The sequence below is a fragment of the Homalodisca vitripennis genome, chromosome 1 (assembly GCF_021130785.1).
Source record: "Homalodisca vitripennis isolate AUS2020 chromosome 1, UT_GWSS_2.1, whole genome shotgun sequence".
NCBI classification, from domain to species: Eukaryota; Metazoa; Arthropoda; class Insecta; order Hemiptera; family Cicadellidae; genus Homalodisca; species Homalodisca vitripennis.
The window spans coordinates 171,077,955-171,102,676 of NC_060207.1; the positions used below are offsets into that span (position 1 = coordinate 171,077,955).

General features: G+C 32.1%; 1 protein-coding gene across 2 annotated transcripts; it reads right to left on the minus strand.

The window, feature by feature from the left end:
* Positions 1-353: 353 nt before the first annotated feature.
* On the minus strand, positions 354-23,804 carry LOC124352724 (venom protease-like). 2 transcript variants are annotated; one of them, XM_046802354.1, is made up of 9 exons: positions 23,560-23,804; positions 22,900-22,990; positions 20,238-20,513; positions 15,430-15,568; positions 13,917-14,083; positions 10,154-10,255; positions 6,600-6,763; positions 5,775-5,968; positions 354-513 (listed from the first exon to the last, which is right to left on the minus strand). In XM_046802354.1, the coding sequence occupies exons 2-8, from the start codon at positions 22,988-22,990 to the stop codon at positions 5,801-5,803; spliced, it is 1,107 nt and encodes a 368-aa protein (XP_046658310.1). In that variant the 5' UTR covers positions 23,560-23,804; the 3' UTR covers positions 354-513; positions 5,775-5,800. The 2 variants fall into 2 exon arrangements, with proteins under 2 accessions (XP_046658310.1, XP_046658311.1); XM_046802355.1 differs by lacking the exon at positions 354-513 and having other exon boundaries at positions 5,632-5,968; positions 6,600-6,757.
* Positions 23,805-24,722: the final 918 nt, after the last annotated feature.

Here is a 24,722-nt window from a genome sequence, read left to right on the forward strand (position 1 = left end):
TCAGCTTTTATGAAATAACAAATGCCTGGGCGTCGCGGGCTCTTAGACTATATGTATTTAGACTACCCAATCGTTGGATAGATAGAATAGGAGCTATCGAGTGGTAGCAAGATCATCTGATCAAGATCACTAGATTTCTTTGTGTGTGGCCACATTAAAGACAATAAGTATAAATCCAAACCAGACTGCAGAAACGGATTGAGAAAACGAAGAAATTCAGAGTCCCGCAGGAGTCCATTTAACTTGCTCACACAGGATTTTCGACTGAACACTTAGTTTAGGAACTAGTAAAATGTAACTTTAAACTACATTTTATGGCCACAGGACAAGGGTTTCAAAATAACTCAATATAATGGGCTTGGTATAAAACGACCTTTTTAACAAAACATAACTAAACAACACAGCAAAAATCCTAGTTCTTTGGAGTCGTCGGTTTTGAAGTTCACCACAGTTGTATTTTTCTGTCCACTGTTGTAGGTATCTCCGCACCGTGTGAACAAAATATGGTTACATCTGTTAAACATGAAATAATTAAATAACGATACAATAGATATATATGTTAATCTTCGACACAATTTTAAAATACAGTGTACTAAATATATGACTTATATTAAGTACCTTTTACTATTGTATTGAAAATCACGTTTACAGATTAAAAAGGTTCGCACATGAATTTTGCTTTTAGTGCTTTTTTTAATTTTGTTTGACATTTAATAAGTTTATGTCCCGTAGAGTTAAAAAATATTATGCCCATATAAGTAGATTTATTTTTAATAAATTCAAATCTCAGTTTTTCTACAGCTATAAACTTCTGGTGCCTTGTGTTGTATTGTTGATGTATCTCCAAAGTCAGATTTTTATGTACTATCCTTTAGTAAAACAGAGAGGTTTTGAGACTTATTTACTTTATACTGTAGTTTCTAAAGTGGTATTTTATTGACTTTCTCTATTCCACATTCAGCATAGTTCGAATAGCTTGTTTCTGATATAAGAGCATTGTTACGGTAATACTACCGTAAATAGTTATACAATATGCTATATGCGACTGAATAAATGAAAAATAAAAAAAAATATTTAGAGCATTAATGTTACATGAACTAGTAATTTTCCAAAGTGTATATACCAGAAGAAATTTTAGATTTTAAATAATCTACTTCGCTGTCCCACTCTATAACATATTACGGGTTCAACATTCCATTTTTTAAAAATTGCTATTACTTTACAAATTTCCGGTTAATCTGGGAAAATTCCGGAAATTAATTATGTATATATACTGTAGCTCAGTGGACCAACTAATTCAAATTGACCTAGCTTTATTATATTTATAGGTATTTCATTACATCCCAAAGAACTTCTGTTGCCAAAAGGATTTCAAATTTTAATGTGTTCATCCCTGTCAATACTTTATAAATTGAAGTGTAGTTAAATTATGCGATAATAATGCGATAATGATACTTGCACTTGAACCTCTCTCAGTCTATCACAGATGTAAATACTGACTGCAACAGTTCCATGCAAGCCTGTGTATGAGAAAGCGGACCACTAGTCCATCTAGTCTTATTAAAGACCAGAGTGATACTTGCACTTGAACCTCTCCCAGTCTATCACAGATGTAAATACTGACTGCAACAGTTCCATGCAAGCCTGTGTCTGAGGAAGCTGACCACTAGTCCATCTAGTCTTATTAAAGACCAGAGTGATACTTGCACTTGAACCTCTCCCAGTCTATCACAGATGTAAATACTGACTGCAACAGTTCCATGCAAGCCTGTGTATGAGAAAGCGGACCACTAGTCCATCTAGTCTTATTAAAGACCAGAGTGATACTTGCACTTGAACCTCTCCCAGTCTATCACAGATGTAAATACTGACTGCAACAGTTCCATGCAAGCCTGTGTCTGAGGAAGCTGACCACTAGTCCATCTAGTCTTATTAAAGACCAGAGTGATACTTGCACTTGAACCTCTCCCAGTCTATCACAGATGTAAATACTGACTGCAACAGTTCCATGCAAGCCTGTGTATGAGGAAGCGGACCACTAGTCCATCTAGTCTTATTAAAGACCAGAGTGATACTTGCACTTGAACCTCTCCCAGTCTATCACAGATGTAAATACTGACTGGAACAGTTCCATGCAAGCCTGTGTCTGAGGAAGCTGACCACTAGTCCATCTAGTCTTATTACAGACCAGAGTGATACTTGCACTTGAACCTCTCCCAGTCTATCACAGATGTAAATACTGACTGGAACAGTTCCATGCAAGCCTGTGTCTGAGGAAGCTGACCACTAGTCCATCTAGTCTTATTAAAGACCAGAGTGATACTTGCACTTGAACCTCTCCCTAGTCTATCACTGACGGGATTTACATATGTGATAACACTCCCGATCTCTTGTCTTGTACGTGAATATATACGCACCTTGTGTCAATAAACACTGAAATTGACAGTAAAATTAAGTCTCTAAAATATACAAGCTGTGTAGAGTTAACAAATTGAGCTCTCTGAAGCCACATCGATACACTCTGAATTTTTATATCCTAATCCAAATTCTTTAGTCAAATTTATTTCAGTAATCAATGGCTCACCGTTTAAAAGGCAATGTTTCAAATATCTTCGAGGGAATTAGTAGGAGAGATTATATAGATTTATTTTAAATAAAAAAATATTCCTTTCTTCTCCTATTCTCAGAGGATTTTTCGGCAAAATCAAAACAGTGTAGAGCTGAAAAAGGTTTATATATTGCAAAGAAGTATAAGTAAAATGTTAATCTAGGAAAGAGGACGTTTGTCAAAGAAGTTTAAATGTAATAATGAGATGAAAAATCCTTTGCCAACCAATTACATTTAGATCAGGGGAAAATATGAGTTTGCAATTAAATGAAACTTTCCAAACATGGCTGTCTAAAACATATTTTAATAATATATTAAAATTACATTTGTGATTGAAGAAATTATTTCATCAACAGTGCTGGAAATACTCATACCCATAGCTGAATGTTTTCTACAGCTTTAAAAAGTTTTTGTCCATATGTGGGACTTTGTGATTTGGCACTTCTGGAATTACCTAATGACAGTGTCTCATATACAGGGCATCTCGATCAAACTGTTATTTCAGTTGTTTAGATGTCTGTTTTTTGATAGTTTTGAAGCTATAAACGTATTGTTTCATATTATATCGAGTATCCCCAATACAGTGGAAAAAGGGTATTCTCACTTTGGTTTAGGTGCTGGTACATTAATGCAGTTGTCAGGATATCTTCAACAATTTGTTAATACTAATAGAATTGTTTAATGAAATGGTATAAAAACCATTGTTTTGGTTATTGGATGTGATGGAAAGATTATGTGTAAAAGATGAGATGGAAAGCAAGGATGTTTCATTGAAGTACAAAGGCCATAATTAATACAATTGTATTACTAGAATTGGATGTGGAGCCGATTTGGTGGATTTTCTTATAGAAACTTACTGCACTTTAATTAGATCTAGAACAATTACCAGCCAATTACTAGACTACTTAATCAAATTAGGTATGACGGAATAGGTAATTTTCTTGATTACGGCAATGAGAAGAAAAGCCAGACCAGTTGGAAAAATGAAAATTGCAAAAGGAAAGTTTTTGCTTAAAGTGAAATCTGTAATCGCTTTTTCTTATTACAGGAAGTTTTTTGTGAACTATCATACTAAATAAGATATATTTTATAAGTTTTTAAACAGCAAAAATCCTATCTCGATCTTTGAAGATGTGTTATATAAATTGAAAGATCCTTTTAAATGTAATGAACTGTTCTGTATAAAAATTGTATTATGGCAGCAAACTCATATGTCTAATTTAACCAATATTATTAATTTCTTTATGTTTATAAAATAAAAGCATAACAAAAGTATCAAAACTTTATTTCGATATCGTGGCAACAAGGCAAACCAATTAATTAATATTGTATTTTAATTAATTAACGAAATTGGAGATGTATATGTAAATTATTGAATTTATTTTCTTTAGACACTGTGGGACGGTATATTTACACTAGCTGAAGAAACAAAAATAGTTCAAGTGTTACTTAAATCGTAGGAGCTATCCAAAACCATATATGGAATGTTATCGAAATAGTGGGCGAATACATGGTTATGGCCTAGTTATATATAGATTTAATTCAGTTTTAGATGCCTTCTAAAAAGTCGTAGGAACTTTTACTATATGATTTTATAGGCCTGTTTATGGCATTTTCTAAATAATTTATATTTCAATGTCTTTGACAATCTCCCTGAAACCTTAGATCATATATATATATATATATGAACTGTTAATCAAAATTATTTTCAGTACAATAAGGACTTTTACAAACAAGAAGATGGGTTGGCAATGGGATCTCCTCTTTCACGCCTTCTTGCAAATATATATATATATATATATGCAACATTTAGAAAAGAACAAAATAATGAGTGACACTAATCCATTTAAAGACAAAATAATTTATTGGTTTAGATATGTGGATGATATATTATGTCTTTTCAATGGAGATGAGAACCAGGCAGAATACTTTTTAACATTTCTCAATTCTATATCACCAACAATAAATTTTTCTATAGAAATCCAAAAAGTCTAAATTAACTTTCTTGATATAAGTATTTCTAATCTTAATGGAAATCACTCATTTGAAGTTTATAGAAAAACAACCCAAACAGATCTTCTAATACCATCATCCTCTAACCATCCTTGGAAATACAAATTAGCAGCATTTCACTCAATGGTAAACAGAATGTTAAATATACCAATGAGTGATGAAAATAAAAATAATAAAATACCTAGCTGTCAAAAATGGATATCAACCCCAAATTGTAGACAAAATGATTAAGAAAAAAACAAGAAAAAATAATAAAACCAACAAAATACTACCTAATCATAATACTACAGAAATTCAGAAATATATATGTGTACCATTCAATACTAAATTAAACAAAGCTGTTCGAAAAACCTTTCAAAGTTCAAAATTCTCCATCAGTCACCAAACAAGAAATAATACATTTAAACTTATTAATAACAAAGTGAACCAAAATGATGACAAACAGGAATTATACAAACAATCTGGAGTATATAAAATTAACTGTAGTGACTGTGAAAGCTATTATATTGGGCAAACTGGAAGAAATTTTAATAAAAGGTTTAAAGAACACGTACAAGCTTTAAAAACAAATAACATGTCTACAATAAAATGAAATTTTGCTGAACACTTATTGGAGACTGACCATAACTACACAAATATTGAAAAGAACATGAAAATTTTAGATATCGAAAGGAAAGGAGAGAAATTAAACACAAAAGAAGAATTACATATTTATCTAAATTATAATAAAGATCCTCATAACATTTTAAATAGTAATCTGAAAAATAAGACAAATCCAATTAAATTTAACATATGTTTAAAAGGTCCACATATGTATATCTAATTGTTCATTATTTATTTATTTATTTAGAGCTTAATGTACACTGATGATGGTTAAAAACCGAAACACGTGTATGCAATAAAAAGTTTTAATTTAAAAGGTTTTAGTTACTTTCATTACATTAATATATATATATATATATATATATATATGTGTGTGTGTGTGTGTGTGTGTGTGTGTGTGTGTGTGTGTGTGTGTGTGTGTGTGTGTGTGTGTGTATGTGTGTTTTTTAATTTTTATTTTGTTTGCTTGGATTTTTATAATTTTTACAGTTTAAATTACAATTATTATCAATACTTTTCACTTCCTTATATTGGATTAAGCATTTATTACCATGGATTTATTAATGTCCATTTGGATCAAGTCATATTCTTCTTGATCCAGTCCATGTAAAACACAACTTTAGAATAAATGCCAGGATACCCAGGCTCTGCACACTTGTATCCATGTGACACCACTCCTAGGAGGTAGAAGTTGAAGCTACCACCTACCAACGAGGTTAACATCAGAGGACCTCCTGAATCCCCCTGGAAACACAGATAGACAATGCGTACTCTTGTATTTCATTATACTGTATGTGTCATTATATGATTTTACGATTTAGTAAACCTTTCTCGATAGTTAGACTAGTTAGTTAGTTAAATTATTACAGTATATATACTAACGATACCTGGTAAAATGTACAACCATCTTATGCTAACTTTGTCAACGTCCTTGGATGAGCAACCTTGGTTCTGTTTATAAATTCATTTTTCTTTACGGTTATTTTAAGGATTAACATTAGTATCAATTCTTTAACATAAAAATACTCAAAATTTACATTGAACTTACTAACTGGTTAGTTGAGATTTAAGAAAAGTAAAATTGAAAAAATTGTGATATTTATCTCATGGAGCCATGAATTAATGACAGTTAAGCTGAGAAATAAAAGTAAATCCTTCCTTAAGCAAAAAGTGTATTAGGATTAAATAGCAGATAGTGCATACATAATAACAGTAAATTGGTTAATCACCGTTATGATTAAAAACTTACGTCATTTAATAATAACAATTAAGCTGAATAATGAAAGTAAATTTCAGTTTAGCAAAATGTTTGTTAGGACACCATAAATAGCAGATAGTATATATAGTTAATTGGTTCATCAGATTGAAAACTTACTTGACAAGCATCTTGACCTATGGCAGAGATGGCACAGATGACCCCGTCGTCTATTACGGTTGTATGGAAATGTCTGTAAGCGTTTGAACAGTTGTTTTTGTCTGTGATATCTACGCGGGCTTCTTGAAGATGAGTAACAACAACAGCACGTGGGTTCTCTGTGACTAGTCAAAACAACTTGTATGATATAATATGTTTTAATGTGTGTTAACCTAATACAAACAAAATTACATTTTTGATGAACTGAGATCTAAAATGCATTGTATAAGCACATAATCTTCTGTCTCTTAAAATCAATGAGAGTAATTTTCATTAAAAATAAGGGTTGTCAGCCGTATTAGGTTTTGGTGGTAGTAATATAGAAAGGGTGGTAGTAATATTAAACCATCATAATTTCTCTCATTTGATATTTCTTCAGCTTGACACACTTTCGTGTGCTTGCAAATACTGGAGTGTCGCGGATACGGTGGTTATTACAAGACAACAGAGACAAACAACGTCGAGCGTGGATTGGTAACAGCTGGAAGTTCTTGCCTGTCCTTACAAGCTGTCCGTCTGCCCGGCCGTAAGTAAAAAAAGACATCGTAATATTTATATTTTACTTTTAAAACAATCTGTCAGGCACATCATAAAGGTTAAGTCAGAACCATCTAATAACACGTGAAGAGCGAATGTTTGACTGGAAAAGGCGGCCTTTAGGAATAGTTCTTTATCAGAGGGTTTCTCACATCTTTTAGCGTTGCACAAACAAACTACTAAACTCTAAAGGGATCATTTTCGTTCCTTTAACCGTGATGCTGTAATTGAGTCCCACACATTTTCATTAATATGAAAATCGCTATACTAACAAAAACTAGTAATAATTCTGTCATTTCGTTTATAAACATTTCGTTACAATTGTTCAGTTGTTTTAGATTGCGATACATAATACACATAAACGTCAAATGTCATACAATATGAAAGTGTTAATAAGTATTAAGAACGAAAACAAAATTAGTGTAAATCATAAACACAGATATCAATAAAATAAATTTAAACATTGATAAATATGGCGAATTGGATAAATCATGCTATATGGAGTAATTCAACAACAAGAACTGTAAGTACGTAAAAAATTAATAGCCATATGAATTTAATTTGACCGCTGATATTGAGTTTTACCACGCATGAGCTTAACTGGGCTTAACTGTAACAAGCGGTTCATAAATGATTAGGAATAGTCTTAAGTGACGATTTTAGAGTTGTTTATATTTATATTATTTTAAACGTAAACACTTCAGCTTCTATAGAAATTACTTTACTTTTATAAAACCAAAAGAGAATAAATATTGCTAGGGTAAGTAAAGCAAATGTAACAAAACAGTATAGAAACTAACTAAATTTTTACTGAAACTAAATTATGTCGTATAACTAAAACATTTTAAAATGCAATGGAACGTGAACTGATATAAAGCGTGATTTGTACCACATATGAAAAACGTACACAGAATGTTTTTCACATTTCAAGAAACTTTCAAGGTAAGAGGATTTTTCATACTTACTTGTTTGTTTTGTTTCGTATGGTAGTGTCATTAAACTTAGTTTTTCTAGTAAGGTAAAGCAATTTAGCTATTTGGTATAGCCAAAAGCATTTTAATACTGTATGTGTACAAAAGCTATTCCAAAAAGGTGTTATTTTAAAAATAAAGTTCATAACTACATTTTTTGATTATTTTATTTTACGGTAATCTGACTGCGTGTTTGTTTTATTTATCTTTCCAAAATTACATCCATAGGCAACTCATTTAACTCACTCTACTATGTTGATGGCAATCTCGTTACTTTTTTTAAACGATTTTTACATTACTAGCAGTAATTAATAATAATTAATAGTGGATAGGCTTATTACAATAGAAATCTAAATAATCGCCTTCTTGTCTCGCCTGTTGTAGCACATTTTATAGTAGCTTAAATAATATGTCATGTGGGAAGTTTTATTATTGTTTCAACTAGTCGCACGTTCTATAATTATTTTGTATTGTGAGTAAATTTAGGCTTTTCGGAATGCAATATATAAACAAGTTCAAATTCTTTATCATTTACCAAGTGATAGTTTAGCTTAATACCTACTGTGTTGTAGTATATCGTTATAAACTTCAAATGCTTCGTCCTTCACACAATTTCTAATTTTCGAACACTATAAGGTCGTACATATAGGTATATTTTTTAATTTCCTTACACTTCTGTTCTCTGTTTGAAAAATAACATAATATAATACAAAAATTATATGTATTATTAATACCTTCTGTTTTACCTTCAATTATCAATAAAAAAAACTACCACAAAATGTAACCCCATGGGAACTTTTTGAAGCTTTATGGAAATCGTAATTGTTTGTCAATAATGGTGATGTCAATAAAGTGCAATTTCTCTTTAAATTCAATTAAATTTTAATCACAGTACTTTACTTTTACTTTTAGAAAGTTTGTGTAGTGGATTATTTTTTTTTATACACGTTACGTAATATGTAACATATTGACTGCGGTGAGCACACAATAATATTACTCCGACTTTCCTAAAGTTGGTACATAATTATTTTTACAGTGAAAGGTTAATAAATTGAGTATTATGGGTGTAAACCAATATGTTTTAATGAACAAATATTACAGTTTATATTGTGTTGTGTTATACTGTTTACATTATATTGCAGAATATATTGAAAACATAATACATTATTGCTTAGGTTATTGATGTTTTTATAAAGCATTTTATAAGATATACTAGCATATTTGAAGGTACTTCGGTATTATCCGAATGCCACTATTTTAGGCCACTGATGGCCAGTGGAATTTCCGATGGTTACTTTTCGACCTCAGTTCACGTCCTAGATCATAAAACCTTTCCCACTTCAGATCGTCCAACATGAATGAGGTCGCGAAAGTGCTGATTAGAAATGACCCTGTTCATCAGTGCTGGCTTCAGTGGACCCTACACCTCTGGCGACAAAAGAAAAACTTCCCTCGAGATAGTACTTATATTCAAGCTCAGACTATGTGAGCGCTCGTAAAGGTTATCTTTATCTTGGGTATTGCAGGTAACATACTTATGATAACCTAATCTAAACTTAGCTTGTAATGTATAGCCTTACATAAGTAGGTAGGGACAGAGCGGCTCCTTCTAGCCAACATCGTTTCATTTGGGACACGGAAAACAAGAGCCGATCGTGATAATGACATCTAATTTTTACAGTAAGTCAAATACATCCCTTTATTTCTAATAATGCAGTTTTTTAGGTCTCCGTTAAGACACAGTTCTTCCAAATATAGTGGCGTCCGAATAATACCAAAATACCTATTTGTTTTTTTTTTCAGACAAGGAAAATGGAAGAGCTTCTGCCAAAATGACACATAAAACAAATTAAAAATAGTAAATTTGATTATAAATTATTGTTCAGATAACTTAAATGTATTATGAACACATTATGTTTTCCTAGGATTAAATAAATGAACTAATAACAGGTTCAACTAATAGCAGATAATGGAATGTCTGAAAATGTAAATATAATTTAAACTCACTATGAGCAGTTCTTCCCCACCCCGCAATATCGCAGGATTCTCCGACCAGGCTAGAAGAACCAAAGGTGTCAGATTCTGGCAGACAGATGGGACGAATGAGAGCTGAAATCAACAGTAAGTTATGATAGTTATCAAAAGAAGCATTGATGTCTTAGAGAACTGAGGAGTGACTCTACAAACAGTCAGCTGGTCATGTCCCTTGTACTGAGTCATGTAAAGAGCAGCTTACTTTACAGGGCCCTAGAGAGTGGTTATTGACTACTTAATCGTATGCTTTTCTTAAATAAGGGCCACCGAATCGGGCACATCCAATGACTATCCAATTTGCCGAAAGCAAATAATGCCACTCAAATTCCCTGCTGGCATCTTCAAACAGATGACTAATGTTAGTCAGTGCCTATACATTCTGTTCGGCGTGCAACCAGGAGACACGCTTGGTAAATTAAATATATGTGGGTTTTGGATGATTTTAAACTCCTCAACGGCTTTTTCAATGCGAAGTTTTACTAACTCGCCGTCCGAAAAACCTTACCAGTCTTTATTAATGTGTAACTGTGTAACATATTTCAAATGTTGCTCGAACTGCAACTTCATTCTCATGTTTATTCTTAGGAACATTTTCACGTTGAGATTACATAGATTTTCAAATATTGCACTTTTATATTTCATAATTTTATCTTACAACGTATTTAAAATAACGTTTTATGACGGCAAAACATTTACATTACTTAAAAACGAATGTTTTTCTTCACAAACTAAACACAATGTGGCATTGGTTTAAACCACATAGCTGTCTACACTTTACTAATCATTACAAAGCACAAAAAAACGAAAATTGAGATCTGCAGTAGAGCGTTAGTCACCGTCAAGAACATTGAGGAAACTGATACTGAGAGTTAAAAATGCACCAATAACTTACTCGTCCTGCCACGTCCTTGCTCATTCTCAGGACATTAGGTGCCTTTAGTACACAATAGACCACAATAGATGGACTTCCTTCTTTTATTTTCTATTGCTACGACCCTAGATTGTCATCATAGCACGGTGACCAATAAGTTGCAAGTTGCAAAAGCATGAGAAACGTAATCATAACAATGCATGGTTTAAGCATTTTAGCGTTAATTGGTACAATAATAACGTAATTAATAGAATACTGTATTGCTCATAGACATATTACAATGTTTCGAACATGGCTATAACGTATAAAAAATACTATCTCTTAAATTACTGTTAAAATCTATTAATGTTAATGTTTTAAAGAGACAATGAACAACAGAGAAAACATTCAAATAAGCTGTGAAACTTCCCATTCATAAAAAAAGTTTCCAACGTATACCCAAAGGGAGAATGTTGGGGCAGATCTTTATGTTTTTAGACAAGTTCCATATTTTTATCCATACTTATCAAAACATTCTCGCTTCTCAGATTGTCCCGCGAGCCACAATTTACAGACAACTGTTCTAGTCCATTACTTACCAGCAAATACATACTCATGAAATGCTCGCTCTACACTGTCAAGCAATTTTAAAGCAAATCAGGAAAGAAATTGTATAGTTGAGTTTCAAAAGAGTCTGCATTGTCCAAATGAGTAACAAATGAAGGTATCCTCTCTAAATTCCTTAGCTCGAAATGGTCCTAAAATAATAAACTAAGTTACATCACTCAGACGCAGATGTATAGAATAAATACATTCCGTCCTAAATTGCATGCGGGAACTGCAATAACCCTGGACTTGAGTAGAATCTTGCAGGACAAAATACTACTCTTAATCAGATTAAAGGTAAGCCCTGTGCTGATGTCTTCACTACGTGAGAGGTCTGAAAACCCCAAATCAAATTCGGAAATGAAGACCATCAGCGTAAGCCAAAGATGGAACTTGATATCCTTAAACAGTTCAGAAGCAAGATATAAACTTTTACCTTACTATGAACAATCATATCCTAGTATATCTAAGTGGGATTTGAGAAGCTATAAAATTGTGATATTTATTCTTCCTTTAACATTACTGATGGTTATTATGTGCTCAAACCTCTTGTATGAGTTTGGTCAACTTAGGTAAAAAAATAAACACTCTTAAGGTTGTTGAGCACAGAAAATTTTGTCTAACGAACTACTAAATGATTGATAATAACGTACCATTACACACCACTACTGAACACTTCCGTGGAATAGATTTTAACAGCAGCCGTTCGATATAAAAATAAATAATTACGAGTTCTTAGTACAGGTAAAAAAGGAAAGCAGGGCTTTTGCACACTAGTCTCGGTTTATTTATATTAATATAATCTCTTATGATGATTTTTGTTATGGCTGATAGATTTAGCATTTAGGTGTAAAATGACTATTTTTCTGTACGTTATATGTTTTTACTAAGTGAAAATTTGTATTATCAAAACTTCCATTATGCTAATTATTGTATTTTACCATACCATAATGTTTATTACAGTGGGATGCGTGAATACCGATCCGTAATCCTTCAATTTATTTCAAACATATGTAGGTATATACATGTACATATTGTATTCATTTATTATCTATATATCATGGGTATATCCATCTATATATCATTATTTATATTTATATATTATTATCTAGGTATATACATGTACATATTGTATTCATTTATTATCTATATATCATGGATATATCCATCTATATATCATTATTTATATTTATATATTATATCTATTATTATTATTATTTGGTTTTATATATATATATATATATATATATATATATATGTATGTATGTATGTATGGATACTGGAGCATTTATTATCTGATATTGTTTTAGTCATGTAAACAGTATTGTAATACCATATAGTATTGTTGTGCACCACACTTTGTAAGCACTGTAAAAATGGCAATGCCGTTAAATAAATAAATAAATAACCAATAAATAAATAAACCAATCGGACTTTAATTCTTACTTTTTTAGAATGTCCTGATTTTATTTTAAAATAAAATATTTTCGAAAACAAATAATTATTCCTAAAGACCCAATTGTAAAACAACAACCTTTGTCAAAATTGGGTGCTGTGAAAAAATATATGAATTTTTTCAAAAGGAGATAAGAATCGAATTAGGCCAAAACGATTTTTGTCATTCTCTGAACCTCAGAGGATCCAAATCTATTAGAGCTAAGTGCAAATCCTTCTCTAGTAGTTGATATTAATGCTCAAAGAATGCGCTGGTGTAATAGAGCAGAAACTCCAGTCAATTGCCATTGTTTCCATGGGTCACACTAGCCTTCACTAACAGTAGCACAGCAATGTTTTGGTAGAATTTTGTCTAGATTTTTCTATTGTATATTATATTAAATAATATTGATAAAAATATATTTAAAATGAAGCAAAGGAAATTACGTGAGAGTGGCCAACCATACAAGATTGAACAAAGGATACAACTTCCCTTTAACTCCCATCCCGTATGTATTTTGTTCTCATACGCTTCATAGACAAAAATCTTGTTGCTTCAATAATATGTTTTTTGTTGATAATGTTTACGGTGGTGACTATCACTTTCATGTCAATTGTTGTTGACGTTTTCATTGAAAATGAAGTAAATTGAAATAAAACTTATTCAGTTGTTACTTTATATAAATCTAGATTTAGCTCTGATAGAACTTAACATTAGATAAGTAGCTCCTTTTAACTTACAAATCCTAATTCCCTGCCCTTGTGTGTGTGTGATGGTGTAAAACTACCTAGGCTCCAGCCGCAGTTACTACTTGCTAACACTATAAGTAACATTTTGATACTAACTCGAATATTGAACACGGTGTTTGAGTTTCACCAGGCCAATGTCTCCTGAATGGGTAGTAGTATTATAGTTATCGTATGCAATGGCTCGCTCTATTGGCACATCGATGGGAGATGCTCCGTCTGCCACCGTGTCGTCCAAGTCCAGATCACCTAGCCTTACCACGTACCTGTGACAAACATTCCTGGGTCATACCGTGGAATAGTTTTACAAAGAAACATGGGTAAGAAGGTCTGGACTTTAATTAACTGAATAAAATGAGATATGTATAATACTTGTTTTAAGCTACTCACTTACATAACATAGCTGAAGAGTTCAAAGATTATAATTTGTCTATGATTTTTGAGAACTTTGAATAATGACACCAATAGCATGGCTTTGTTTTTCAAACGGGAGGTTTCACCGGAATTTTGTACATATAACAATGGAACAATCTCGGTAAAACCCCATTATTATTAAATTTTCCAGGTTTAAAGTATCTACTCGGCAACTAATTTTATCACTATAGAGTGAATTAATTTTCTCAGCATGTCCTTCTTTTAATTATATTTTTTGCAACCAAATAAAAATTCATGGGAAGGGTTAAAATACTATAACTTTCCCTTGTTTTCGATGTTGGGTGATATTAGTACGAAAATTGAGATGTCACTAGTTTGACTCAAATTCACTTTGGTTCCGTTGTAAATTATAATTAATCTCAAAAATTTCATTTTGTCCTGAATTTGTGTATTTAAAACATGTGTTTTAGCTCAATATGTTTAAGATACTAATAGAATTAAAAGAGGAATTATTGATAAAAATAATGTTTAACCAGCATTATCAGCAGCACTGTAACTTTCTGATCTCCAGGCATTTAAAATAAAGAAAACCCGACGCCAGGGGTCCAAAGTGTACTGTATTGTAGTTGTACAATTGGAGGAAATTAGCTGTGCTCGTAAGGCCCAAATACTACCCTTTCAACAAATAAACGCTATCTGTGTGGCGGGTTGCGTTTACGTGCTAGCCGTTGAGATGAAGGCGCAACAATCTCTTTAACGACTTTAAACTCACGATTTCGATTTGCAGATTAGTATTGACAAATACGTAATTTTAAAAAACACGTTAAACAACACTATAACAACTGAAAAACAAGGATAAGTCCTATTATTTGTTATTCTCTTATTATTTAATTCCGCCACAATCAGCACTGTCACAAAACAGACTGATTGTAGCGAGTGTGATAAGTTATTTGGGCCAATACGATTCCTGAAATGACGGTTTTACCCATGAGTCACCGGAAATGTTTTCGGGACGCAGCGCAAATACTACCCCCCCCCCCCCACCAATCATCACGCACTCAAGGTTACGCGTGCAGCTAAAGTCCTCGAATTGTACATATACAGTAAAGAATATCAAGTAATTTGACGGAAGAGTGGAAAGTAACGTTCTGCAAGATAATACAGCTAATATTGCTGATACAAGGATAACTGAGAAGTACAAAACTACTCATAAGTTTTATAATAATCAGATACTTACAAGGGATTGTTGATAATTTTGGCAACACAGTGAGCTGCTGTAACAACATATCTGTCAGATACCAGAGAGCCTCCACAGTCCAATACGAAAGTCTTTCTATATGACCTGTACCCCAGAGCCGCCATCCAAGGCCACGTACCTGATCAAAATATATACAAATATGATGACTGTGATAAGAACGTATTCTAAAATTTAATGCATTAGTAAAATTTTATAACAACACATATTAGAAAATAGGTGCGTGCTAAATTTACATGGACGCCTTTTTATCTACGATTACCGAGTGAAAATTTAGTTTTATGCATTGCTTTAATAAGAATCAGTTATTTAATTGAGATTCTAGGAATCATACAATGCATTATACTTACATTCAAGTTTATTTGTAATTTGAAAGGTTTTAAACGTAGTTTTAACATTTTATATTCAATAACTAATTTGAAATAGCAAACGTTGCTTAGCGTATAGAAATATTCAATAGCTATTAGCCTACTGTAACACATCAAGTAATCTCTATGGCAATCATCTGTTAAAAGAGTATACACCTTAGTATGTTTATACACCATGTGCATGTGCAGCCAAAGTGTGTATAAAAGGGGAGGGAAGAGTACACGCCACAGACACCATACGAGTTTGGGAGTAGCCATCTAATTTTCATTGGTGAAGGTATTTTTAGATAGACCTTTTCTTTCTGGGCTGAATTTCTTGTGTAAAAGGAAAGTGGAAACTAAAATATAAAGATTTAGTTAAATAGGATAGATTGAATGGACAAGTTTTTCTACATCACTTGCTTTGCTTACCAACTATCTGAATTTCTATGAAAATTCATGAGTTAGAGCTCGAACAGGTTAAAAGTGCCGGTCTATCAGTCTATTATCCATGTCTGCGAGATAGTGAATCTTGTCCAGTCTAGCATGTCTTCCTTATAGTTTATACTTTTTCAACGCTGCATAGTTTCAAGTTTAAAAGTGACGGAAATAGCTTTGTTTTAATTTTATATTGCAAGACTGTTATAAATTCGACTAAAATTATGAGTGAAAAGTGCTGTGTATATAATAAAGTTACAACGAGTAGAGCATATACGAAGATCAATTCTACGAGATGAATGCACGACAGGAGTTAATAATGAAATCTTTATGTGAAGTGAAGGACAAACTGAAAAGCCACACTGGCTAGTAGTTAAAGTCACTTGAAACCGAGCTAGGAAAATCAGTTTATAACGGCCACGATATTATTACAGAATTTGTAGAAACAGTCAAAAAACAATCGGCCACCTTAATTGAGTATGAATGAAAAACTTGTTGATGCCCTGAGGCAAGAGAACTCTGCTTTACGAGTTAAATTGAAAGATGTTGTGCAACAAACATATGACGTTTATCAATACCCCGAATAAACTGCTTGGATATTAACGGAGTACCAGAATGCTAATTTAATCTAATTTAATAGGTTTTAAACATAGCTCTAACATTTTATATTCAATAACTGATTTGTAATAGCAAACGTTGCTTAGTGTATAATATGTCCCATAAATATACAATACACTAGCTATTACTGTAACAGATCTAGTAATCTTGATAATCCTAATAATATTGTAAATTTAATATTTTTAAAATTGTTTGTTTGTTTTGTTTTCACGCATAAACTACTAAACCATTGTACTAAAATTTTACATAGACACGCTAGCGGTTCGTGGGATGAATATATTTCTATTTGTATTTCGAAAATCCCTCCGGGCTACGCCCTCATTGTCTAGTAACGAAAAATCCCATCTTTGCCTCTAAAGTTGTGTAATTTTAATTGAATGAGGCTGTCAAATGTTATCAACTGTTTTGTGTAAACATTGTTTTTATATTCACTGCGAAATTCTGTGCGAAGCAGCAGGTACCTGCAAGGAAAATATATATTGTAAAGTATTGCAAATTTACGCTTAAGATTATTGAACAATTTTTAGTCCTTTCTTAATTAATTAGTATCAATTTCATTTTAATCTATACAGTTAGAAGACAATTCACTCGAACTAGCAGTGGTCATAACGTGCAACGTGTACTAATCGATATAAGAGACAGTGAAATTTAACTTTTGCTATACACTAAAGACTCTTATGACACCTATCTAAGTTGGCTTTTAATACAAGTAAGCTTCTCAGAGCTGTGTATGTATATCTATTTTCTGTATCGGGAGAAAGGCAAAATCAGCTTTGGGACAAAAAATAAAAGACCGGAGTAAATTAAAATGACCATAAAGATACAGTTTTTATCTTATTTTCCTGATCGTGGGAAGAAGGCAAACTCAATATTGGCGTCAAAAATATAACTCCCTTGAACCACAAGTGTTCATACAGGTGCAAAAACTACGAAATTGCGTGGGAAGCTAGCTACTTAGCCGATTTTTATTAATACTTTTAAAACGAAAGAGTGTTCCCCTTAGTGGCCCCACCATTATTTTTGAAAGGATAGAACTAGCGTCTACCCAGAAAATAACTTTCATAGGTTTTTATATACAACTATAAGGGGAAGTCAGATAAAGCGAATTGCGGGGATGCATTTTCTTAGAAATACTACGATTTGCCTCAGAACTGCTAGGAAACATATCTTTTCGTCTTTGGCTTCGAAATGACATCCCTATTGAGGGAAATATAAAGTAAATTAGGAAGGTATAACGGGGCAGGATTTAGTTTGAAGATTGGCGTTTTCCAAATTACCTATATAAGGATTGCAGAAAACAACCCTGTAGGAGTCGTTGAAACACGTTATGGAGAAACAAAACAAAATGAGTTGCCGACATGTAGTTGTTTTACCTTAAACTTACATCTTAAATGCTATGGAACCTATCACTGTTCAGAGTAATGGATCGAGTGTCTTTTTTGTAGTCAGTGTGAAATACGTTGAGAGTAATAAGAGAGAGTTCAGTGCTGGAATTGGAATTTCTTTAATTAGCAAATAGGAAGTTTCTTTGGTTTCACAAGGGTCAAATCGCTACATTTTGCGCAGCATTAAAACATTGTGTGATTTTAGCGAGTAACTTTCATTTTCTCTAATCAAAATTATTTCGTTCTTTTTAGTTCCTTGGTTATCTTTCAGGTTTTGAAGTCGGTTTATTTTAATACAAAACCGTATTATTAAATGTGCAATGGGATAGAAGTGGTGAATGTTTAATAAAACCTCTTTTGATTTTTAAACAAAGTAATTTAAGTAAAGGTGAGGGTTTATTGAATTTACATCTGAATACCTTATACTAAAAAAGTTAAAAGGCATGGTTAAACTAAAACTCTAGTTAAAAGCACTTCACAAGTTACACGTATATGGCAGTTAAAACAATAAAAACACCCATTCAAGCCAACCATTGTATGAAGAATCTTGGAGCATTTGAAAAAATTAAATGTGCTATTACTGGTAAATGAATACAGATTTTCCAATATTAATTTTATTTTTTCCTACCATTGCGTAAAGTCATTTCTACATAAAACTAGGATTGGAATCTGATATGTTTTGTACAAGATTTGTTATGAGAGTGCTACTTTGTGCCTAATGGACTAGATTCAGTGATGAAAATGTAAAAAAGTTAAAAATAGTTAGACATTTTGTTGTTGACAAAAACTATGAAAGAAATTTAGAACTAAAAATAGTATACAAGAAAGAATTAAATTAAATTGAAACTAATTTGAAGAGAACTTTGATATTAAGTATATTGTTGCAAACACTGTAAATAAATCTAAAAATATGGCCACCACCTTAAATATTATCAGGTAAAAAAGTTCATTGTTTTAACTCATGTTCCTTTAGCTATTTGAGGATAATGCAATCCAAATATTTAGTTTGACCTGCAAGGCCTTTAGTAGTAATAGTATTTCTAATATTGTTCGAAATATGTATATATATATATATATATATATACATATATGCATATATATATATACACATATATATATACATATATATATATATACATATATACATATATATATATATATATATATATATATATATATATGTGTACTTTTTAAGTCAGGTATCACTATTGATTTTGAGTTAGATATACTAAAAACTATAGCAATATTTGTATAATTCTTGATTTTGTAATTTAATAATTTCTTTTGTACTGTTCATACACAGTTGTATTGTTTTCTCTTTGTGAAAGTTCTTTCCTAACTCAAAGTGACATATGTGGCATTCTATTACATATCTGCTAAAAATACTACCTCACATTATGCCATTGGCGTAACTAAGGGGGGAATGAGGATAGAACCCCCACCCCCAAAAAAAGCCCTGAAAAACTGTACGTATAATAGCAGTCCAACTTGTTATGTAGATCAATAGATTTAAAGTAGTTACACTTTTTATCTTTAATTAGGCGTTTATAATTGATTTTAAATTAAATTTACTTAATTGGGATGTACAGACTATATAAATATACAAATTTTGAAATTGGGTACTTTTGGGCTTACGGTCTTAAGTTATGAAAAGATTTTCGGTACGTGCTACCTTGAGGACAATTACAATAAGCTGAATTTGTATACAAAATCTACCTAAAACTGAACATACTTTGGTTCAAATTGGCCAATTTACAGTAATAAAGAATTGGCATTTATTCAAAATAATAAAGAAAATATCGTAGGCTATCATCATATCAGGTACACTAGATTTCTTCATTTTGTTATCTTTTACAGTACAATGATATAAGAAGTTCTAATTTACGTCGCGAGTTATCAAGGTCACCTGAAAAATAAACAATACCAGGTGCCCAATATATATGTTATTGAGATAAATATCAGCTGATTTTATTGATTTGTGGTGACATTTGTCTCAACTTACCCAGTTCAGCTGGGTATCCATTGACCACTCTTCGACCGTTGGCGCGGGACAAACCACAGATATCGCGTCCTGGAAGTACAACGCTTCTGCTGGAAGTGCCGGAAGTGTCAGAGGGGCAGCACACTTTGGGATCCATGTCCTCGTATCCACACTGAGAAGACCTTATGTGTGATGTCGGTCCACTTTTCACCAGCAGATCCCATAATTCGGTACAGTTCCTAATATTGATGCAAATGCCACGCGACCCGCTAGGCGTTTGACAGTCGCCACCATTGTCTGGTTCAAAAATAATTTTCCAAAATAAAATTTTAATTAAAATGTTAAAAAGTTTAAAAATACAACTATTAAATTATTGTTTAGAAAATGTTATTTTGTAATTTATTATTATAATATTTACTTTACAAATAGGTACCTTAAATGCATGTTGAACGGTTAAGTAATCATTATGCCTTAATTCTTTCCATTCATAGCATGAAATATCAAAGGAACAAGAATGTACAGTTATATAATTAATATTTATATTTATTAAATAAAAATAGGTTAAGGGTCGTACGATTTTTCTGTACGACGATGATAAACAAAATAAATTAAGTGAGTGATGGTTGTTTTTGATTCTCAGATAGGAGAAGCTAGAAAACTGTCACTTGTGAATTTACCTTTTACTTCTTTGACTGTGAATTGGACAAGTGAAAATATTATTTACAAAGGTTTTAAATAGAATCGGAAATTTTTGTTGTAACAGACTATCACAAGATAAAAAAAACATGTTATTGAAATGGATTGGGCCGGAGGTTTAGAAGCTGTATGCGGAAAAGTTTGTTTCTTGTCATTTATCACAGGTACTTTACGATAAAATTGTAATATTTGTGAGCTCCCACTTTCAACTAACATTATATTTCATGTCAGAACGTGTGAAATGAATGAAAACTAGACGAACATCAACGTAAACAAATTAAGAATATGTCATTTTTCAAGACATGGTTTCTGACCACATACACCAAACATTTCAAATAACAAGTCTTGAAAAATAGTTGATTGATTTGTGGAACACATGGGGAGATCTTTACTTTTGTTGAGAGTATGTGTTCCAAATTTTCAGCTCGCTTATACTTAAATAAGGTGTACCATTACAACAAAACTAGACCAGTTGTATTGGCCCTTAAGGATAGTATAAGATAGGAAATCGAACGCCTATGAATGGTAATTTAAGAATGTTTTGCAGATTTCTACACGGATTTAAATGCAAAGTTTCAGAGGTGCAAACGTTTCTCCTTCTTAGCTAAGACGAGTTATTCACAAACATACGCCCACCTCACCCTTGGTATGAGTCGGTGAGAAACATTACCATTTTATATTTGACTTATGCTTATCTATCTATACCTACGGGGGCAGAGTCGATGAACCTTTTAGTAATTAACACACTTTTTTCTCTTATGGGGTACAAAAGACATTGTTTTGGTATTACCCCTGCAACTGCTTTTTCCAAAAGAGAGCGCAATCTCCATTCAACATAGACTGCAATGTGCTGCAGACAAATTTACTTGATGATGTTGTCACTGGGGAAAACGATGAAGAGCATCTCAAAACATTTTGTTTGAATCGATCAAAGTGCAAATTTATACAGAGTAACGTAGATTATGAGTATGAGAATATCCAAGAGGGAATATCTACAAATGTTGATAAGTTAATATTGATCCTAAAGATTGCCTGAGCAAAAAGGTACCAAACAACTGGAAACTTCTATAAACATGGCAAATTATTATTCAAGTTTCGTTTCTAGAGTTCTTAATATTTTTCCTCCTTGCAACGCTCTTCGCAAAAAAGAAGTTTTTTGGATTGTGGATGTTCAAAGGAAGTGAAAAAAATGCAAACAAGCATTACTGTCTGCTCCAGTATTAGTGCTATTTGAAAAAATGTTGCAGGTTGTATTAGCAGCAGATGCATCACGAGTAGGCGTCGATGAAACCATTGTTAAGCGGTATCCAGATGACAAAGATAAACTAATTGATTTTAAATTACAAGAAAAACATAAAACCAATATTTAAAACTTTTATTGTTTTGTGAGGCGTGATGTGTCTGAAGATGATAGCCTCGCTATCGAAAGGCCTCACAAAACAATAAGTTTTAAATATTGGTTTTATGTTTTTCTTGTAATTTAACAGTGACCAATATAAGCTCCATCTACAGCATTTAATTAATTTTAGCTGAAAGACTTTATAGAAAGAAATTACTTCAAGGTAGAGAGAAATAATTTATTCGTGTAAGAAATTACGTAATTACCCCGAACTTTTATTACTTATATATTACCACTCCTGTATATTTATGGATCAATGAAAGGATCCCTCTAGTTATTTTACGCAGACTACAGCGGTGGGCATTGTACTTAACTCCATTTTTTTTAAACGAGTTTTTAATAATATTTATAAAATGATTATTTTAATCCAATATCACATATGCGTTTTAGTCACGAATAGGTCAAAATAATGCAGAATATAGCATATGGGACATATGCGTCCTGTAGATCTAATTAAAGTGGACTCATTTACATTTACACCAACTTGGTTTTTATTATGGGTTATAAAAAGTGGAAATAATGTACGATTCATCATGTCATTATTATTATTTTGACTGACGTAATTTAGAAACATTTAAAACAACTAACCTTGCCTACGCTGTCTCGTACTCTCATGGCTGAGTCCAAGACAGAACATCAAGAGAACATAAGAGGACACTAGCAGATATGATGTCTCCATCTGAAACAATTGTGTGTTAAAAAAATCGTCATCAAATGATTTTGTGAAACTAAAATTTACACGAGCTTGATGACTAGCGTTTTTATTTCTAAAGCTGTTGTGTATATAATAAGAATATAATAAAATTGGTATACTTCTTGATTTAGAAATATTTTAAGTGCATTAGGAATAACTGGTAGATCAGAAATAGATTCAAAGAGATATATCGAGATTTTAATGTGCTTACCACAGTGCAAACATCTCTATTTCATTTGAAATTTTATTGCTAACAAGGAAGAAACTGAAATTTTAACTTGCATCCGCTATAGAAATGTTTTATTTTCTACTTAATTGTAAATAACAAATGTAAGCGTATGTTTCATTACTGTTTATGATAAAAACGTGACAGCTCTTCGTAAAATGGAGCGGAAAGAAAATGTGAGTAGAAAACTTAAGTTTTAGCCATTACTTGAAATAATGAATGGTATTTCTTTCTTAAGAATAAACCTACAATAACCCATATTATCTCTTATAAAACCCTCTACCTGTAACAATATGTTGCTTTTGGATTAAATTAAAAATTTACTTACGACTTGGGATGGTTTAACCGTCTGTGTTAATACCAAGAACACTAGAACTGGAACACCTTCAGCGAACACCAGCTGTCACTAAGTCTCACAACAGTTGTAGTCATTGGAGTAAGCAAATAATTAATAAAATAAAGTACAGTTAAATGGTCTAATAAAGATAAACTGCATACAGATAACCTAAAAGGTCGATTTCGTCTTCACAGAGAACACTGATACCACGTGACATTGAACGAAGCGTTAGAACATGAAATGTCAGTTTCTCTTATTGTCAATCCGGTGGAGAAAGAACCTGTGAATTAATCTTTATTGAAATTAATGTAGACTATTGCAGCTTATTCAAGATTAATTCTATATAATGAGATTGCTTAGAACCATTTGACTGTGAAGTCAGTGCAACGTATGACCTGCTTATCATGTTTGATAACTTACTTCAACAAAGTTACTTTGAGGAATCGAGTGAAATCAATCAATCAATCAATTCATTTATTGCCAAAAACATAACATGCATAGGCATTCGTCAAGAAAATTATAATATCCTAACTTAAAGTATACACTACTGACAGATCAAACACAACAAGACCAAATCAATATAACAGGAGTGATCTACAATTTATTATGCTCAACGTATTCCCGGACACTGTAATATTCTCTCGAAATAAGAAATTTTTTCAGACCATTTTGAAATTCCCTATCGTCCACAACAATTTTCAAGCAGGATGGCAAAGAGTTAAAAAGGCGGATGCAGGAGTAAAGACTTTGTTTTTCAAAAAAAGATGTTTTATGGCAGGATAGGATTAGGTTGTTTCTTTTTCTTAAGGAGTAATTATGGGCTGGATTAACGTTGACTGAAAAAAGGTGGGGATACTTTTTGTAAAAAGAAAGACACTGAAGGATATAAATGGATGGGAACGTAAGGATATTATTACTGCGAAAGAAACCTCTACGAGACTGGGAACGACTCAACTTGAAAATAATCCTTATAGCTCTTTTCTGGAGACGAAAAACATATTGAGTTTTTTTACTCTCGTATCCCCATATAGAGACTCCATAGCAAAGGTAAGAATAAAAACAGCCATAGTAAGTAAGCAAAAGAATTTCCTCACTAGCAAAACAGGATAGTCTATACATCAAAAATATGCAGCTGCTTAGTTTTTTCGTGACTT